This window comes from Pleurodeles waltl, chromosome 4_1, assembly GCF_031143425.1.
Source record: "Pleurodeles waltl isolate 20211129_DDA chromosome 4_1, aPleWal1.hap1.20221129, whole genome shotgun sequence".
In the NCBI taxonomy this organism is placed as follows: Eukaryota; Metazoa; Chordata; class Amphibia; order Caudata; family Salamandridae; genus Pleurodeles; species Pleurodeles waltl.
The window spans coordinates 61,899,741-61,921,207 of record NC_090442.1 but is presented as its reverse complement, the minus strand read 5'-3'; the positions used below and the strand labels follow the sequence as shown (position 1 = coordinate 61,921,207).

The 21,467-nt window shown below is 46.9% G+C and overlaps 1 protein-coding gene across 1 annotated transcript in view; it reads right to left on the bottom strand.

The window, feature by feature from the left end:
- SZT2 (SZT2 subunit of KICSTOR complex) overlaps positions 1–21,467 on the bottom strand; it is a 606,663-nt gene that overhangs the window by 93,886 nt on the left and 491,310 nt on the right. Inside the window, exon 60 of the mRNA XM_069227802.1 lies at positions 16,517–16,699. Within this exon, the coding sequence (XP_069083903.1) occupies positions 16,517–16,699 (183 nt within the window). The remainder of the gene's footprint in view (positions 1–16,516; positions 16,700–21,467) is intronic.

The window sequence follows — 21,467 nt, the reverse complement described above, 5'->3', positions numbered from 1 at the left end:
GTGTGCAGCGACTACCGCTAGACATTTGGTAAAGACTCTTGGTGCGGTTGTTAATCCGAAAGGCAGTACCTTGAATTGGTAATGTATTCCTTTGAATACAAACCTTAGGTATTTCCTGTGCGATGGGTGAATTGGTATATGGAAATAAGCATCCTTGAGGTCTAAAGTTGCCATGTAGTCGTGCAGCTTTAGCAATGGCAATACTTCTTGTAGTGTGACCATGTGGAAGTGGTCTGATTTGATGAAAGTGTTGACTACTCTGAGGTCTAGGATTGGTCTCAGTGTTTCGTCCTTCTTTGGTATCAGAAAGTACAGTGAGTAAACTCCTGTGTTTATTTGTGTGTTTGGCACTAATTCGATTGCATTCTTTTGCAATAGTGCCTGCACTTCTATCTCTAGGAGATTGGAATGGTGTGTTGTTAAATTTTGTGCTTTTGGTGGTATGTTTGGAGGGAACTGTAGAAATTCTATGCAGTAACCATGTTGGATAATTGCTAGAACCCAAGTGTCTGTAGTGATTTTCTCCCATGCTCTGTAATAATGACCTATTCGTCCCCCCACTGGTGTTGTGTGGAGGGGGTGAGTGACATGTGAGTCACTGTTTAGTAGTAGGGGTTTTGGGGCTTTGGAATCTTCCTCTATTTCTAGGGAATTGCCCTCCTCTATATTGTCCCCGAAAACCTCCTCTATACTGTCCTTGGTAACTGGACGGTGTGGCTTGTGAGGTGCTGGCTTGTGTGCTTTGACCCCGAAACCCCCCTCGAAAGGGCGTTTTACGGAATGAGCTGTAATTCCCTCTGCTCTGCGGGGAGTAGAGTGCGCCCATGGCTTTGGCAGTGTCCGTATCTTTTTTGAGTTTCTCAATCGCTGTGTCCACTTCTGGACCGAACAGTTCTTTTTCATTAAAAGGCATATTGAGAACTGCTTGTTGAATCTCTGGTTTAAATCCAGACGTTCGGAGCCATGCATGCCTTCTGATAGTTACAGATGTATTAATTGTCCGTGCAGCTGTATCTGCAGCGTCCATGGAGGAGCGGATCTGGTTGTTGGAGATGGCCTGTCCCTCCTCAACCACTTGTTTTGCCCTATTTTGGAAGTCTTTGGGCAGATGTTCAATGAGATGTTGCATCTCGTCCCAGTGGGCTCTGTCATAGCGCGCAAGTAGTGCCTGGGAGTTCGCGATGCGCCACTGGTTTGCAGCTTGTGCTGCGACTCTTTTACCAGCTGCATCAAACTTGCGGCTTTCTTTATCTGGGGGTGGTGCATCTCCAGATGTGTGAGAGTTGGCCCTTTTCCTAGCTGCTCCTACAACAACAGAGTCTGGTGGCAGCTGTGTTGTGATGAAAGCCGGGTCTGTAGGAGGCGGCTTATACTTTTTTTCCACCCTTGGTGTGATTGCCCTACTTTTGACCGGGTCCTTAAATATGTCTTTTGCGTGCCGGAGCATACCAGGGAGCATAGGCAGGCTTTGGTAGGAGCTGTGGGTGGAGGAGAGTGTGTTGAACAGGAAATCATCCTCGACCTGTTCTGAGTGGAGGCTTACGTTGTGAAATTGTGCTGCTCTAGCCACCACCTGAGAGTACGCGGTGCTGTCTTCTGGTGGAGATGGTTTTGTAGGGTATGCCTCTGGGCTGTTATCTGACACTGGGGCGTCGTATAGGTCCCATGCGTCCTGGTCTTGGTCGCCCTGGCTCATGGTGGTGTGAGCTGGGGAGTGTGATGGCGTTTGTGCTGGTGAAACGTTAATCACGGGCGGAGGAGAGGGTGGTGGTGTAACTCTTTTCACCACTTTTGGTTGTGGTGCTTGTTCCGTCTGGAACTCCAACCTTCTCTTTCTCCTAATGGGGGGAAGGGTGCTTATTTTTCCTGTCCCCTGCTGAATGAAGATACGCTTTTGCGTATGGTCCGCATCAGTTGCTTGTAGCTCTTCCTCAAACCTATGCTTCTGCATTTGGGAGGTTAGCGAGTGCTCTTCTGTATAAGAGCCTGAAGCTGGGTCGCTTGCAGTTTGTTTCGGCGTCGAAACTGTGTCTGCGTGTTTTTTCGGCTCCGAGGTGACTTTTTTCCTTTTCGGGGCCGAAACCTCTCGGCGTCGATCTGTTTCGGTGCCGCTGTCTCGGCGTCGAGCCGTGTCCACACCGGCATCTCGGTGTCGAGGCTTGTCTCCAGCACTTTCTCGGTCCCGAGAAGGCTGCGTGCCGGTGTCTCGACCGGAGTCGGACGATCTCGGCACTGTTTGGGCCTTTTTCGGTGCCGACGGTCGGTCACCGATTTTATGGGTTGAGCCATGGCCTGGTGGCAGTGGCGTCCCCTGGGCCTTGTAAATGTTTCTTTGTGTGGTTTTCGACGTCTTACTCACGGTTTGTGTATCGTCGAATCCTTCGGAGTCTGAGTCTTGGATCGAGAAGGTACCTTCCTCTTCCTGTTCCTCGAACTCCCGTCGGGCTGTCGGTGCGGACGCCATTTGAAGTCTTCTGGCTCGACGGTCTCGGAGTGTTTTTCGGGACCGGAACGCACGACAGGCCTCGCAGGTGTCTTCGCTGTGCTCAGGTGACAGGCACAGGTTGCAGACCAAGTGTTGGTCTGTGTAGGGGTATTTATTGTGGCATTTGGGGCAGAAACGGAACGGGGTCCGTTCCATCGGCGTTCTTCAGCACGCGGTCGGGCCGACCAGGCCCCGACGGAGGATCGAAAAATTACCCCGAAGGGCACCGGAGCTCTTCGATCTTCGATGCGGTGTTGAATGTAAGTATGCCGATCCCGAACGCAACAATACCGACGAAAATCTTCCGAAATTAACTATTTTTTTCTGTTCCGAAACTCGGAGCGACAGGAACACGTCCGAACCCGATGGCGGAAAAAAAACAATCGAGGATGGAGTCGACGCCCATGCGCAATGGAGACAAAAGGAGGAGTCACTCGGTCCCGTGACTCGAAAGACTTCTTCGAAGAAAAACAACTTGTAACACTCCGGCCCAACACCAGATGGCGAGCTATTGCAGAACATGCGTATCTACAGCGACAGATGCCATCGAACATAATGTATCTTATGATGGATACTCCCCACCTATATACTAGATACCACTACAGTACCTCCTGAAAGTGGAAAGTTTGAGGAGCGGACTCAAACCAGGAATTCTTGCTGCACCGAGCAGGCAAAATTGCACTCTCTGGAGACCTGACTGCCAAGACAGTAGTTCTTCGTGAATGTATACAACGATGCCCACTTGACAACCAGGGCAGATGCCCAGGACACACACTCGCATTGTCAGCACGGTTGTTGCAGCTTTGGTCAGGGTGGAATGGGCTGAAAGGCTTTCAGGGGGCTCTTTTATGGCCAACACGCATATCTTTATACAAAGACCATCCACCTTGACAGAGTAGTCCTCTGCACAGCTCTGTCTTTCTTAGATATGCAGCAAAACCTACAAAGAGCTGGTCATCCAGGTAGTTGTCCTTTGTACGATAAATATAAAAGCTGAACATTCTTTTAGACTGGATGAAGCTCCTACTCTTCTTTCAAGGAGTGTGGTGGATCGAAGAAGGAAGTAGAGTAACTTAAGGTCAGATATGAAACGGTGACACATCCCTCGGCAGGAAGGTGGCCCAAGTCCTCAGCACCAATTTGTCTGAAAAGAGAGTGATGTAGGCAGGAAGCACTGCAAGTGCTTACAGTTCACCAATGCGGCACACAGAATTGATTGAAATGGGGAAGTTTTGGTAGAAGCAACAGTGCATCAGTTCTAAAGGTGTGCACACCAGCAATGTGTGGGCCAAACTGAGGTCCCAATTTGAATGACAAAAGGTTTCAGAGGAAACATCTGAGTCAGACGTTTCAGAAGGGGCATCAAAACAGGTCAAGTGAAAAGGGAAGGCTGATCTGCAAACATAAAAAAGTCACAATGGCCCATATGTGATGCTTAACTATAACCACTCAAGAGCTGTTTAGGCCAATGACAAAACATACACAACATCAGGGTGTCGGATCTTTGTCTCTTAGTCACTGGTAGCTGCAGGATGGTCTGCAGAAACAATGGGTGAACACAGGGTGAGCTTCTTTTTCGGAGGTCTTGGAGACATTGTTGGCCCATTTCAACATGGGCTGGGTGGCTCAAGTGCAGTGGTCATGTCTGGCGTCTGGTTTCTGGCAGTCCCAGTCCTCTCAGGTCTTTCTTGGGTGCCTGCTGATGCAGGAGGCAGCTCCTCTACTCCAAGGGAGTTCCTCCAGGTGATTGGCGAAGCACTGGCAGCTCTCCATTTCTTGGAAGCTGCAGCAACAGGACAGGTCAGTTGCTCCTCGAGGGTTGAGTGTAGCAGGCAGGCCTGGTGCCAAGTCAGTTGTACTCCTCGTTCTTGGGTTCAACAGGCTTCTTGTCCACTCCTTCTTTTGGGTCCAGCGAAGATCTGAGGATCTGGTATCAGGGGGTCTCCTAAATACTCCATTTATCGGGTGGGAAGGGGGAATGAAGGGTAGCAGTCAATGGGATACTTACCCTTGGGGTCATCACACTCCCCTACATGACCACTTCCTGCCCAGAGTTCCTAAATTCCACCACACGCAATATGGCAGAATTTCCTACGTCGTGTCTACTTCAGGCTGGTGTGACACGCCTTCTGCATAGCTACTTTTCACAACTGTTCAGGATCCAGCAGTGCCCTGGGGCAGGGGGGGTTGGCATCTTTCTCTGAGGAAGGCCAGATCTGCATACCAAATAGGATGGGCTTCTCTGAAGCTCCTGCCTTGGAATGCAGGTCATCCTGTGGGGAGGGGTGTGTAACACCCCAGCCCGGATAGGCTTTTGTTCCTGACCTCCTGAGAGCAGAGGCTGTCAACCTAGGAGGTCAGCTTCTCTTCTATTGGTGGCAGGCTGGCCAGAACCGGCCAGCTAGCTCACCAGTAGTTGGTAGGTTTTTCAGGGAGCACCTCTAAGGTGCAATCTAGGTGCATGTATTAATAAATCCATCACTGGAGGGTTTATTAATAAGAGATGTTGGATGCCAAACATCCCTAGGTTCAGAGAAGCCATCTTGTAGCTGGGGAACTCATATTGACCAGTGTGCAGCACTTGTTTTGAAAATGGCCTGCCTGCACACTTACTATGTCTAACAATCGACAAAGACTTAGTAGGGGCATATTTTCTCTTGACTATATGCCCTCATTTATAATATAATGCACCCTGCCTAAGGGCGGAAGGCCTGCTGTAAGGTTGACTCACAGATATTAGAAGCAGTGTGTGCCACGTTGTGTTTTTAATTTTGAGGGCACCTTGTCACGCAGCCTGCAATGGCAGTCTGCATAATGTTGGTGCTGGGTCCCTCAGAGTGGCAAAAGTTGTGCTGCACCTCTGAGGGGCCCTCTTCAGTACCCAGGGCTAGGGTACCAGGGGGCACCACTTACTAGGGACTTATAGAGGTGCTGAAGGGCCTGGTCACTTGAGGATCAAGTGACCAGGTGTCTTGTTGTAGGAAAGGAACACTGGCACTGGGGACCCAGTTGGCAGGAACTCAGTGTACTTCAGTCAAAGTTGCATCGAAAAACTAGGCAAAACGTGTCTGGGGGGTGGGGGGTACTGCAACCAGAACCCAGCTCCCTACATTAGCCACCAGAATAATCTGATGCCAGTTGAGCCATCTCCACAGATACAAGACCTACTGGCATGGGATTCAGGATCCCACTCCACAATCTTTGTTCACTACCTCATGGTGGGTGTGTTGTCCCTTGGGACCTGCACCATACTCACCTTGATGGTTCGCAGGAAGGCTTTCAGAACCAGGTGAATTGCACAAAGCTCACAAATACCGATATGGACCACAATTCTGCTGGAGAACACAGGCCTCTGATCGCAACCTTTCTTGATGATACTCAACCCTAGCAATAATACGTCTGTCACAGCCATGAACTCTGAGTGAGGATGGAAAACCCCAAGGAGGTCAGGAGAGAGGCTGTTGCTGGAGGTGATATGCAACTGACTGTTCAAGCCTGCCTTGAGAAGCCAGATGTTGAGATATGTCACTAACATATACCCAACCTCCGAAAATGAGCTGCGACTACAGTAATCACTTTTGTAAATACCCAGGGGGCTGAGGTAAGGCCTAAGGGCAGCAAGGCAAATCAGAAGTGTTCCAGTCTCACTGTGAACTGAAGGACTGCATAACGTGTATATGAAGATACACATCCTGCAAATCCAAGTACACCATCCTATCTCCAGGATTCAGATCAGAAAGGATCTGAAGCAGTATTGTGTGCATTTTGACATTATCCTTTCCTGGAAAGGTGTTCAATGACCTGAGATCCAGTTCAGGCCTAAAGCCTCTGCACTTCTGCATGAGGAAGTAACACTCCTTGCATCTCTCCTAATTCAGCACAGTTTGAAAGCACCCATGGCAAGAAGGAGGCTGACTTCCGCTATTAAGATTGAGGTGTAGTCTTCCAAAATGTGACTTGGTGTGGGGACAATATGGGGTGGGGGAGAAACAAAAGGTAGGGCATAGCTCAGTGGTCTGATGTGATCAATTTACAACCAAGCGGGGTGGAGGGCATGGGGATGTCAGATACTGCCCCTCTACCGGCTGACTCTGGGTCTACAAGGGCAAATCTAAGTGGCATGGGTGCCTCTGCAACAGGGCATCATGAAATGGGTGAATGCTGCCCCTGCTGGTGTGAACATGGTTTAATGCCTCCAAGTCCTTTGCCTAGTTGCTGCACTAGCTGAGATGGTTGAGACTGCTGGCAAGCTTGGTCTTTCTCCAAAAAGTCTAGATCAGTCAACGGGCATATCCATGAAGGTTACCGGGACATCCTCCGAAAATTCAGTTGCATGTCATTTAAGCACTACACTGGTGAGAACAGCGCAGCCTATGCAATTGGTGGTGTTTAAGCCAGTGCTCAGTACATATTTTAGTGCATCCTCTCCATGCTGAATTGTTTGGACAAGAAACAATCAGGTCTTCTGAATCAGCAGGCAAGATCTCCCTGGTCATGTCCCACAAAACATCAGTGTACCAGCCCAGAAGGCATGCTGCATTCAAAGAGCACACAGCTGGGCTAAATATCAAAACATCTGTTTGCCAAATGTGCCAATAAGTTTTGATTCCCCGTTTGGGGTATTTGAGGGGAAGGCATCTGCATTCACTTTACTCATCAATGCCTGAACCACTAGGCTTTCAGGCCTAGGGTGTTGTTAGAAAGTCGTGGTTGCAAGAAGCCACTCAGTGTGGCCTTGCCACAGGTCAACTGGCTGCAGGAGCTGGGCATTGTTCTGAAGTGGCCAACGGGGTGTCCATTAATGTATTGTTAGATGCCCTAAGAGGCTCTGATGGAGACGGCTCCAGTTGGAGTATTTCAGTCAGCCAATTGGCTTTGTGTTCAACTGTAGGCAGTTATAAATCCATTGTCTCTGCTGTTCTGTGCACCACTACTGCAAAGGAGGTTGTTTCTTCTGAAGGTGGACCACGTGGTGAACCCAGCTTGGTCTCAGGGGAGGTTTGTAGCCCACTGGCATTCGATAGGTTTAGGTAAAGTCCTCCATCAGTGTAATGACAATGGAACAGTCTGTCCACCTCCTTGTCAGTGTTGTGGGAAATATTGTGTAGGCTCTTGACTGTGTCAGCATCCAAACTGAATAGGGCGTCAAGCCTCTGGTAATAAAAGTGGTGAGGATCTGGTGGACCCATCACTGGTTCCACCTTTGTGATCTCATAACGCAACATAAGACTGCACAGGCCAATGTTGTGTTAGGGTCAGAGAACATTTTGGGGATCATTTTCAGCAGCACTAGCGGAGGTGGCAGCAGCCAAAACATGAACGGGACTGGCATGGATATTGGGAGGCAGACTAGAGGCCTGGATGCCATAGGCACAGTCTGGAAAGAAAGTAGCAAGGGGTCGGGCAGCCCAAGGAGAGGCTCACTGGCAGAAATCCTACTCGAGGCTCCTATGCCTTTGTGGGGCTCAGAGGAATATTAGTAGGAGTATCCGACAGATCTGTCATCACTTCAGCTTACCTGAAGCCTCTGAGCGTAAATGGCTCTGCAGCTTCAAGCAGGGGTGATACTGCTACTTTGAATGTAACCTCTTCTTATGCTCCGAATCGTAGAGTTTCAACTCCCAATCTCTGATCACCTTCAACTGTATGAGCTCACACTTCTCACACAAGTTCGAGTCATGACCTGATCACAAGTACGCATTGTGTGAATCTGTAACAGACGTCTGCTTCTTGCAGTCATAGTATGGCTTGAAACAAGTCTTCTTCAGGGGAGATATATTTTCTAGAACATTGTCTGAAAATTTTTTACTTCATTTTGGAGTCATTGGAGAACCAACCAAGTGATGCCTATATGCGGCCCTGCTCCATCACTTCCAGGAGGTACAACCAGACAGCTGTACTGCACTAATTTTTACCACACAAAAGTCACTGCTGGGAGAATTTTCCAGATCAAGACTGGCAACTTGGATGTTCTAAAGGTGAGAAATCTGCAGTCAGAAGTATCCATCAGAAAAATGGTATTGTATAGTATCAAACAGATTAAATTGTTAATTAGATTATGTTGGTAGCATCAATGATAAATGAATGCTTTATTATTTAGTTTATTATGTATGGAGTGATATCTTATTTGAAACACATATTTCCTTTGCTTTAGGTTATCTAACTGGGTACACTCCTGTTTCTGCAGTTAAATAAGTAATAACTATGTAGCAGTGAGCTGATGCATTAACCCTATTTTATGTTGGAATTTAAATAATAATTTATAATAATTTACCTTTCCTGTAAGTATGAATACCAGGAGTATCTTGAATTAACGGATTGAATTAGCTATTTGTAATTATTCGGCAAAGATATACTGAAGAAACTCAAAGATGTCACTGAAAAAACCTATTAGCAACAGTATGGGAGCGCAAAGCAGAATTTGAAAATTACCATTCAGATCAGATTCTCGTACCTGATAAAAGTGCGGTATGCTAAGGCAATGTGCTTACCCACCCATAAGTTCAGGATATTGTGTGAATGATACTGGAAAACAGGAGTGCCATCTTGGTACCACAGGATTTGCATGTACCCAGAGGGCCACAATGCAGCAGATGTAAGATGGCACACAGGAAGGTGGGGCACAGAGAAAGTGGGTGGGATTCAAATAATAGGAAGTGCATGCACCAAGACAAATAGAGGAAACCCCCAAGGGAGGGAGATGGGGTACACGCAGAAAGACTGGAACACGCAGGAAGAAGGAGGGGCACATGAGTAAGAGGTAAAGACAACAAAAGAAGAGCAACATAATGAAGTAAATAAGACAAGGAGATTGAAAGAGTACTCCCAGAATGAGAGATACCATGAAAGTAGGAGATATGCTTTTAAAGGGAGCATATGCAGGAAACAGAGGAACATGTAGGAAAAAGACATAGGGGACACAGGAATGAAGTGCTACATGTTAAGAACAGGAACATGAAAGATGGGGAATGACATGTAGAATGGTGAAAGATGCAGGATCATAGAAGACAAAAAGGAAATACTGTAATGAGGACAACTTGCTGCAAGGGAAAAACATTTGGGGTAAAGGAATTACAAGAAGGAAAGCCGAACACAGGAAGGAAAGACATACACCAAGGAAAGGGAGACATACACGAGAAAGAAGGACATATTGGGGAGGCTGAGACAGACAAGAAGGATGAAGACATGCTGAAGCAGGTATGTACAAGATCCATTATTTGTGAGCAAATGGTAGCAGAACACAGGGTTAATGTCCTAAATAAAGATGAATGAGATCACTGGGAGATGGAAAAGCCAGGAGCATAAAACATTCCCTGGTAAAGGGAGACAATGTGTAAGAAAAGCAAAGGGAACCGGGGTAGATGAGTATAGAAGCTGCAAAGGACAAGATTAAGATGCAGTTCACAGTATGTAGAACATATGTAATGTTAGAAACTGCATTACAGTCAGCAGATCCTCTTTTGAACCAGTCCTCAGCCTCTTGAGTACAACACCCAACTCTAAGCGGTGTAGTTAGCTAAGTGTTTGCCAACTTGACAACCACATCAAGTTACACTCACACACAGCTCTTAGGTAAATGTTACTTACCTTGTAAGCATCTGTTTGTAACTTACAGTGCTGAACATTCCCATGCTCTGCACACACGTGCCATTAGTGTAGGACCTGGGTGCTTGCAACCAGTTTTGCTACGAAGGAATTTGAGTCACAAGAACTGTTGTGACTCCTCTCATAGCTCACAGAGCCAAGGACACGGGCTCTACCTCAGATTGTTTTCTGTTCAACAGGTGAGTAGTATCTGAGGAGGGAAGTGTTGAAGACTAGAATATTATGTACCATGAATTGTATAGTTAAAGAAAGTGAAAAGGTGATTAGACATCTATGATCACTGCCCGCTTCCGGGGAAGAGGGTGAATGCAGATGAATCAGTAGCACTACATGCTACAAACAGATGCTTACAGGGTAAGTAACATTTCTGTTCACAGGATGTTTAGCTGTGGATACACATGCTATGCTTAGCCTGTAAATTAGTTACCCTAAAAGTGGTAGCTTGCAGGCAGATGTAGTTATTTGGAACACAGTCTGGCCAACCATTGCCTGTTAGTAGGCTAAAATATCCACAAAGTAGTGTTTAGTGAACATGTGTGATGTTAACCAGGTGACAGCTTTGCAGATGTCTGTTAGGAGGATGTTATCAAAAAAAGACATGGTGGCACCCTTTTTGCGCATGGAGTGTGCTTGTGGACGCTGCAAGTGCAAACTTTGCCTTTGTGTAACAAGTCTGGATGCACTTAACAATCCATCTCACAATGCTTGCCTTGGGTAAGGGGTGTCTCCTGTAGGGTTTAACAAAGTCTACAAACAGTTGACTTGTTTCATAAAACGATTTCATCCTATCAATATAGTATGTGTGCCTTTTAACGTGCAGAGTATGTCTAGGCTTTTCTGCTACAGAAAACGGTTGTGGAAAAAAGCCAGGAAGCTCAGTGGTTGATTGAAGTGTGAAGGTGACAATACCTTGGGCAGAAAGTTGGGGATGGCCTTGAGAAGCACTCTGTCTTTGTAGAACTGGATGAAATTACCCTGGATCATTAGAGCTTGGAGCTCATTAATACTGAAATAAGGAACACAACTATCCATGAAAGAAACAGCATGTTAGAAGAGTGAAGGGGTACAAAGGGTGGCCCTAGGGGACGTACAATGGCTCTGCTGAGATTCCACACACAGGCAGGTGTTCTAGGAGGTATCACTCTCTCATGCCCCTCAATGAAGTCCTTCACCACAGGGATTTTGAAGAGGGACAAGTGTCCCCTAATTTGCCTGTACACTGCAAGTGTGGTTGAGTGCAAGCATATGGAGGTGTATGCAAGGCTTGCCTTTTGTAAGTGTAAAAAATATCTTGACCGCAAGGTGGTTTATTTGCTTTGAGATGCATTAGTGGACAAATATTTTCCAATCGGCTGTGTAGCGGGCACACATGGTTAGTTTATGCAACTCCCCAGGTGAAAGCACACACTCCACTGGGAGATTCAGATAACACAATTCTAGGATGTCATGTGCAAATTGCTAGGTTGAGCAATCTGAGTGTCTGATTTGACCCAGATATTGAGTGACAAGGTCTGGCCTGAGCATCTCATGCAGTTGATAGACATCTCCAGAAGCATGGAGTACCACAGTTATCTGGCCCAGGTTGGGGCCTTTATGATGAGGGTTATGGACACTTGTCTCAGATTTTTCAACACGTATGGGATGAGAGGAGGAAAAGAGAGGGCAAAGATACCTGGCCAATTCATCCACAGAGCATTGCCCGTGGACTGTGGGTTCCTGGAGGCAAGGTTTGGCTGTTTTGTGTTTGCAGTGGTAGTGAACAAGTTGGTGGCCAGGGTGACCCCTCTGATGAAAGCACCTGTGTAGAACTGGTAGGTGAAGTTCACACAAATGGACTTGTTGATGTGTTCTGCTGAGTAGCTCTGCAAAGTTATTGTCCACCTCTGGCAAGTGCTCTGCCAAGATGTGGCTCTTGTTGTGGATTAGCCAGCACCAGATCTCGTATACGAGTGCAGACATCTGCGGAGAGTGGGTCTCCACTCTTTCTTCTGAATGTAGTATATGGCGGGCACATTGTCTGCCCTTTTATGGACTGCTTGGGAAAAGATTTGAGAGCTAGACTGACTTCCAGGAGTTTGGGGTAGTTAGAGTGCAGGCAATGGTTCTGAGGGGTCCGGGAGCCTTGGACAATGACATGAGATTGACGTGTGCCCCCTCCCCCCCACCCGAAGAGTGAGGTATCAATGGTAATGGTAATTTGCAGAAGGAGGCGTCATAGAAAAGCACGACAAGTAACAGGTCATTGGTGGTTGTTTCACCACTGCAAAGAGCACCAAGTATGTTTTTGTTTTTTGTTTTTAACCAACACTAGATCCTACCAGTGATCCTACATGTGTGATCACTGCCCCATCATCCATAACTGTTTCATTACAGTAAGAGGACGCCCTAAGTGAAAAGAGGCAGCAGCTAATGGAATGCCATCACCCTTTGCTTTTGCATTTAGGATGGAGCAGAGTAAGGCAGAATTTGTTGATGTTAGATGTGGGACTTTTTGACATTCATGGTGAACCATAGACAGTGTATGTATGTATGTATGTATGTATCTGGTATTTCAATACCATAGTACAGGGTTGAAAGACAAGAATAAAGCCAAGAAGTGATAGAAGAGGTAGCTGGATTGTGGATGGCTAATACACTACGTGGTGTTCTTTAAAGAGGTGTGCCTTCGACTCTTTCCTAAACTGGAGTAGCACTGGGCTGGTCTTGATGGATATGGGGATGCTGTTCCAGATCCTGGGTGTGGAGATGGAAACAACCTGCTGTGGAGAAGGGACACTGCGTTCCAAATATATGTTAGGCATTTTTGCCTGCTGCTGCTCTTTGCCTGCCAGTCGTCCAAGTGTGGGAGACTCGGATGGTGTTTCTGCACAGAAGCGCTGCCACCACCCCTCCCTCGGCTATTTGTAAACACCCTTGGAGCTGTAGTGAATCCAAGGAGCTGCATTTTGAATTGGCAAAGGCAGTACAGGTGGAGAACCAGGTGCGTGGAGATATGGACATAGGCATCTTTTAGGTCCAGCACCATAGTCTACTTTCCTTGTCAGAGCAGTGGAATGACATCCTCTAGGATCTGCTGAAGGGAACTGTCCTGGAAAGTAGAGGGAGCGCACTTCTTTGGGGGCACCAGCACTAGGGCACCCTTCACAAGGAGTGCCTGAACTACTACTTCCAGAAGCTAGAGGTGGAGTCGACTGAGGGCATGGGGTCGGGAGGAGGTTTTAAGTAACTTGAGCCTGCCCTACCAGCGTTAGCACTCAGTGATTGGAGGTGATCTCCTCTCAAAGGGAAGGATATCCTGTAGTCTTCCCTCAACAGTTGTTATATGATCGGAAAGGGTGGGCAATTTGGAGGAGGAACAATAACAAGTCAGTCTTAGGGTAGAGGAGCCCCTACTGAAATTGCCAATACCTTTGCTGCTGTTGGTGCCCATGTATCTGCCTGTGGTGTAACCTCCTGCCTGTGTGGGAGCCCTTAAAAAACTGCTACAAATGTTGGTAAACTTGGCTCAAACAGGGTGGAGTGGTCTTAGCTCTGTGAATAAACTTCTGTCTGTGAAACACAGATGTGGGTGTAGTGGCCTAGAAAGCGCTCACAGACCTAGCTGTCTCAGTGTGTTTTTTTCATTTTCTCCAGCACCTCGTCAATCTGAGGGCCGAAGAGATGCGCCGTATTAAATGGAGGTGCCACTCAACCTCCATCTTTGAACTCTGAAATGCAGAGGCACACATGACACCACAGAAGGATGCTCTTGTTGATGCCTCGAAAAGCGGTATCTTCTGCGTCTAGCGTGCAGCAGATATTGGCATTTGAAATTACCTTTCCCTCAGCCACAAGATTTTGCTCGATCCTTTAGCTCCTCCCAATGATAGCTATCATAGCAAGATGTAACACCCATATAGTAGGTAATGCGCTAATGAGTGGCAGCGCCTACCACCACAGGCTTGCCAGCTGTGTCAATGTGCCTAATATTTTTGGCTGGTGAGGGAAGGGCGTCACCTGTTGCTTGTGCTGATGCCTATTTTCTTGTTGCATGCACCACTAAGAAGTTTGGGGGATCTGACCCAAAATGTAGAGTGGATCAGAGGGTGAAACATATACTTTTTTTCACCAGTGGCATGATCACTTTATACTTTACAGGCTCCTTAAAGTTTTCTAGGTCAGTTTTCATCATGCCCTTTAGCATGGGTAGAAACCGCACTGTACTTTCAATTTTAGAAAGGGTTTCTATAGGGAAATTATCCTTGTCTTGTAGAATGTGTTTGTCCACCTTGTTGTTTTGGACAACTTTGTGTGGTAGGCGATAGTATAATTGGGCAGGGACATTTTGGGGTGCAAGGTTCCATGTCTCAGTCATCCATAGGGTTAACTATAAAGCCCTCCCAGGGGTCCTCCCGGTTTGCTGCAGCCTCATAATAAGGGTCTGGTGGTGTATGAGGGCTGCTTGGGTGTGAAAAAGTATGGACTTACCTCTCAAGGAGTCAGGAGATGGTGGCTGGGGGTGTGTGGGACTTTTTGGGGGTGGTGGTGAGTATTTAAGGTTATGGGGGTGGTGGGGAGGTGAGTGCCTTGGAATAAGAGACTGGTGTGGTGGGCTTGTGCTCCTGTCACTCTGTTGCTTGGGGTGTGGAAACCGGGGTGACTCGAAAGCCGGCTCCTCCTCAAACTCAAGCCTTAGATTTTTGGGGATGCATGAGAGTGCATGAGATGGCCTGCCCAGGAAGCACCTTGGTCAACAATTTTGCTTGTATGAAGAGGGCCCTCTGCTTTGCCTGACAGAATACCAGCAGCATTAGAATGGTGGGAGCCTTGGTAGTGCCCAACTTCGGCATGGAAGGCAATTTCAAGGTTGGCCTGGCAGCAGTTTTCAGCAGGGCTTTTGGTGTTGATCTCAACCCTGAAGGAGAATGCTCTACCGCATGGGGTGGAGGTAGACTTGTCTGCCGGCATTGCTCACCATTCTGGGTGGAGGCTTAGCTGCTCTCGTTGTCGACCTGCACTGAGTGTCTGAGTCCGATCTGAAGATCATTGGCTTTCATGGCCTGGTTCAAAGATTGATGCCCAACTTGCCTTGCAGTGGTGTTCTCCCTCGGCCTGAGCGCACCTTTGGGGTTGAGACTTCGTTACCTGGCTTTCGAGTGCTGGCTTTGAACCTATGAATCCAAAAGTGGTCTTGGCCTAGGAGCCTCAAGGTTTTGGAGCGACAGCCTCTGCTTCCTTATCAAAGGTGTTGAAAGTGACCACCTCGGGGATGGGCATGCCGTGTGCTGCCAGAGGGGCTGATGGAACTGCTTCTCTTTCATCAATTTTGAGCGGGACTTGTTCACCAAAGATGTTGGGGAATTAAGGTGAGGTTTGCTGCTGTAGCTTATGATGCACCCAAGTGTCCCTCCATGATACCCGAGAGTATTCTTTAACCGAAACGCAAGGCATAAGTCGCAGGGTGTGTTGTCATGGTTAGGGGAGAGACAAGGGTTGTATAGAACGTACTATTTAGACTACTGTGGCAAAAATGAAAGGATGTGCATTCCCATAGCCCCCGCCCTACGCATTCTCCAACTATAGCACCTATATTTCCTCCAAAGTTGTCAACTGTTGGGGTTCAAGTCACAGGTTGCCAAGATTGTGCAGTTAAAGAAGGTTCACTTTGTGTCTTCTGAGTCTTTGGACCCACAATCTAGAAAAGGTGGCTCCTGAACATCAAGAAGAATGCTTCGGTCTCAGACCTCGTAATCAAAGCATCCGAACTAGATGGAGAAGGAAAACAATCTGAACTGGAGCCTCTGTCCTCATGCATTCTGGATTACCAGAGGAGTCACAACAGGTCTTGTAACTCAAACTTCCTTGAAGAAAACCAATTTGCAAACATCCAGGACCAACACTAGATGCCAGAGCGTGTATATCTACAGCCACATATGCTACACGTTAGACGTAGCGCCTAGCACCATCATCCAAACATAGCTCCAAACCAGACAGCTAAGTATTTATGATTACAACGCCATATTGGATGAAGCTATCCCTACAGGCTACAATAGAACACAATTGGCACAACTCTTGGCACCATCATGCACAATATGCTTCCAAGCCAACAACCTGACAGGAACAGGACACAGCTCGGGCACCAACACTTACGTACAGAATGGCATCAAAGCCACCAAATAGGCAAAAATGCCACAAAAACTTGACAACCGCCTGAACCCAAGCAATAGACAACTTTCCATGTCAGCAGAACAATTGTTAACGGCCATGAATATAATTAGTCACTGAAAAATACATTAGTCTACTACATTTTTGCCAGCCACTATGCAATATGACCCCACCTGAAACCTAATCATGTTTGCACAATATCAACACACTCCTTTGACTTCAGTCAATGGGAATCCCAGAACTGTAGGATTCCAAAAGCATTTCTGTCCCATGGAAACATACCTGTTTTGTGTCTTCATGCCACGGTGCATCTGCAAAGCAACAGTGGTGAAACAGACCCATTTTTTGGCTCAGCAGGCAATGCACTACATGGGACCGGGCATTTTGCCACTGGATCAGACGCGTGAGGGAGCGGCTCAGGGCTGCACCGAGGTCTGGGGACCAGTTGTAGGTGTACAAGGTCAGCTGTAAAAGGTGAGAGAAGCAGAGAGAAGCAGAGAAATCACAGCTGAAAAAGTAACTCCACTTGTACAAAGACCGCCAATTCCTCATCTCTGACTTTTCATCTCTTGTCCTTAATCCACCATTCTCCCTTCCACCCAACATCCCCACCCATCACCCACAACTCACCCACACCTCTCATACCCAGCTCAATCTATACCCTGCTACTCAGTCCTCATTCCTTAACCCCCCACTCTTCAGCCCTAACTTTAATGAGTGATAAGTAAAATAGATAAATGATTTTGTCCTACAATGACTACAAATCTGCCCATTTTAGGACAGACTTCTCCCTTGTTCATCATCCCTCAACCTTATCCCTCACTCCTTGCTCCTTATTTCTCCATCCACTAACGAGGTTATGAGTTGTGCCAACACAGACAACATTCCCTCCCGTTAACAGGGAAGTGAAAGGCGTGCTTTAGGCAGTTTTTTGTGTCAATGATTTCAATGTATAAATTCAGAAAGGATATAGCCAAACCTTGTCATGGGATAGTTGCATACCCAGGATGTTTAGCACAATAAAACACTTCAATTCATATCGCCATCGGAATGAGCAAATACATATATTTTTTGGACATGTTATGCCAAACACATACAGTGTTATTGTTGTCTTATAATGTTCTGAACACAGTTTCACAAATAAGTTTGAGTGGTAACACAAGAGGGAGAGTTTTAATGATTTATTGATTAGAATTAAATGTGGAATGTTCATTACTTTGGAAACAAACAAAACAAAAATAAAGAAATGGGTCAGATTAAAGCTGTGCAACAGATTAGTTTCTATGAAATGGAGACTTTTTTTCAAAACGTTAGATGATGTGCTTTAGAAATCTGTTTTCTAAAAGCAGGTTGTGTCACTAACAAATCATGAAAATTTATCTTATTAATTGTGATGGGTTGGTAAGTGATTTCCACCACTGAATGCTTGTCTATTCGGTGCAAAAGCACAAACAAACTGAGCGATGGGATCTGAAGAATGAGGAAGTAACATGTCACCAATGAAGATTAGGGAGTGAGGAACTCCTAAACTGATGCAGACCTGACAATGGAGGAAAGCAAAGATCACAGTGGGATGCAACAGTCATGATTTTGGTGATGAGAGGCATTCAGCAACTTCCCTAGATGCCTGAGCTAGTAACATGCCTGAAGACCAGGTCAAAAAGCAACCCGTGCTCATTGTAGTTACTGCATAATCATTTAATGATATATGGCTTATTTCAATAATGTTTACTAAGGTTTTTTTTATGTTTTATTTAAATTAAAAATATGTATTAAACTGAAAGAAAACTACAACCAGTCAATCTTGATGATTTCGTCCATGAGAGACGTAGGCCCCCAGTAGTGAGAGACACATTACTTCTGTGAGGGGATAGCAACTAGAAGAAAAAAGTTACTTCCCTCGGGTAACAATTTTTCTAGTGGGTAATCTGTCTACCAGTAGATTCCTCATCTTTTGAGCATCCCAGGAGCCAGGCCTGATCTGGAAACATTTTCATAGCTGTTCCACGTCAGTAGAAGATGCTGGCTCCTCATTGGCACCGGAAACAACCAGAATCATTGAAACATCACCGGAGTCGCAAAGCGCCCATCCTGACTCGATGATGTCATTTCCCCATCCATCTTTCCCATGCGAAAGAGGCAAGGGAATAACATCATGTCTGTTTAGGTGCAGTGCAACAAATTACTAGGAACCTTATTAAAATGGCCTAAAACTATCCTTCAAGACTGGGAGGAGAATGGGATCAGTAAAGAATTTGCAGGCAGATAGAGTATACACCAGAAAGATCCTTACCGAAAGTAACAAACTTTTTCTTCGAATGGACATGTGTACCTGCAGATTCCTCAGCATCTGAATGCAGTGCAAGCAGTACTCCACGTGGAGTATGTTTCTGAAGGAATGGTTCGACAAGGAAGGCCTTGGTGCAATCGATATAGAAAATAAATGCTCTCTTTGGATCAAGCCTGTGTAGCCTCTCCTCCTCCTTGGTGACAGGAGGAGGGGGATAAAAAGAAGGAAGGGTGAGGGACTGACCCAGGTGGAATGGGGTCACAATCCTGGGAAAGAAAAGCAGTTATGGTTCGAAGAGCCAACTTTTAATGGAAAAAGGTAGTAAAAGGTGGTACACTCAGAGCAACAACTCAGTGACGCCTCTTGTCGAACTGATGGCTACTAGAAAAAAGTCTTCAAACTCAACAGCCCTAATTGGCATCAATGAAGATGCTCGTATGCAGACCAACCAAGAATATTAGAACCAAATTAAGGCTCTGCAGGCTTATAACAACGGCAGCAGGGGTAAAGATACTTGTAACCATCTTCAGAAAATGACTTGAACAGAGATGGGTGGTCCAGAAGGCAGAGAAAGGTCAAGAAGGTTGATTGATATCCCTTGGCTGACACTACAACACAGCCTTGCTGAGCCAGGGTCAGCCGTCATGAAATTCTGTCTGTGGAGAAAGAGATTCAAGAGCCTGACTACTAGGACTGGAGAAGACAGCTATCTTTCCGGGGAAGTACTAAGGATATCACCTTTGCCCAATCTTCAGCTCTGGCACCAACTCCACTGATCTTCTCTGCAGCTGCACAGACTCATCTTGCTTGCACTGCTACTGCCTACTTCAGGACGCACAGATGGTCTTTTGTCTGACAAGAACAGGGATGGGTAGTTCAGGAAGAAGCCTGCTGGAAATGTAGGACATACTCCCATCTACTATTTGGAAGGCCCACTAGTAGGACATTATGGCTTTCTAGACCAGCAGAAAGGAGGTCACCCGACCAGCTACCAGTCTCAAATGATCCAACAAGGGGGAATTACAGATACTTCCTAGTGGGACGCAAGTTAGGAGGCGGGGGTTGTGGGGTGGTGCAGCTTCTGACCTTTCCACAGTCACTGTCTCTGGCCGGCCAAACACACATGCGCACAGGGCTCTCTCCAGCCCAGCCAATCCTGATGCTGCTCTGAGCAGCATCAGGATTGGCGCAGGGCAGGCTGGGACCCTGTGCCTGCAGAAAAAATGGGAGAGGAGTGGCGCAGGAGCAAAGCAGGTAAGTGCTTTTTAAAATTATTTTTAATTAATTTATTCCCACGCCCTCAGCGACCCCCGCATCCCCTGCCCAGCCACAGCCCCAGCCACGTGAGCCGCTCCTGTCTATAATTGTAAATTGCATGTCTACTGAAAACCCAGAAGTTCTAAGCCAGGCATAGCGTCACAGGCCCATTAAAGAACCCACGGCGCTGGTCCCCAAGTTTGCAGAATCCGAACACAACTAAATAATTTGTTAGGATACCACCTGGCCATCACTCACCAGCTCAGAGAAATGCCCCGGCAGGTGTTCCAGGATGTTTTCACCAGATTCACCAGGTCCCAAAGTGCGTGGGTGTACCATCCCAGAAGGCAGGTGGCACCTAGGAGCTTTAGAGTCAGAGTGCCTGCCCAAGCACTTTTTTGGCCACAGCCTCCAGCTTCCTTGACAATCCATCTACTTGAGGCGGCAAGAAAAGTTTTGGAGAACTTAGACGAGCAGGAGACCTAACCACCATGGCTTTCCATTGATGGGTGCTTGGACAGAAAGGGAGGATCCCCAGGAGCAGGCCAATATTTTCTGGCAGTTGCCCTATTGATGGCCAGAATAGTAGTTGGTCTCTCACAAGCCACTAAGACTAGCTCTAAAAGGGCATGGTAGGAGAGAGTCTCCTGTCTGGGCAGAAGGCTGCTGCACCTCTGTGAAAATATCTGATTTAGCCTTTACAAAGGGAGGAGGACGTTTGAGTAGCTCTGTCACCTTTCTGACCACTGCATGTTAGGAAACAACCTCAGGGGAAGGTGGCCCTGAAGGGTTAAGTATTTCCAACTCTAGAGAAGTATCTATCCCACTGGCTTCACCCAGCTCCTGGTAAAGACCTACACTTCCTGGCAGTTCTTGTGGTGACTCACCATCATCCGCCCTTTTTTCATCCAGAGGGTCAGAATCACTACCGAAAACGTCATGTATGGTGTCTCTATACAATGAACTTTGAATATGGTCCTTCCTGTATCGCTGTTCCTGAGCCCTATTGTATCAGGAGGGTGTTGTTCAGTAGTAGGCAGTTTTGGCTTTGTGCCAGTTTTGTGTGTAGTGCCATCGGCACCAAAAAAACTGTAGGTTTTGGTGCAAGTGGAGCCATAGGCAGAGAGATCCACGTCAGAGCCAAAGACAGCACCAAGTCCATATAGCGATATGAGGCCAGGAGGCACTCAAGAAGGGACTAGTGCTCTCCTGAACACCTCATTGTGAGCACGAATCCAGAAGATGTCCCTGGAGTATGATTCTCCTGGTAGGCGAAAACCTGAGGTGGTGCTGGAGGAGACAGCAACAGTGCTGGTGGGATCTTGACCCTGTTCTTGACCTAGACCGGTTGTGAGGTCTGGTATGACATGAGGGAGTCAGAGTGCCTCAGTGAAGGTGACACTAATAAAGGTGACTGTGGTGGCTGAGGACTGGCTGGAGGATTTGGTGGTGGGCTTACCGCTGAAATTACCAGTGGTGGAGGAGGAGGAAAAGACTCTGCTGGAACTTGAGGGAGTGTTGAAGGCATAGGATGTGGAGAGGAGAATCCGGTATGAGGACTGGACAAGCTAGTCTGGATGGAGCGTATGCTCTGAAGTATTCAGGATCCGATTCTGATGGAAGCCTGCGAGGTTTAATGCGTGAAAGCCATTCCGCCATCTCCTGTGTAGATGAATGATGACTTGA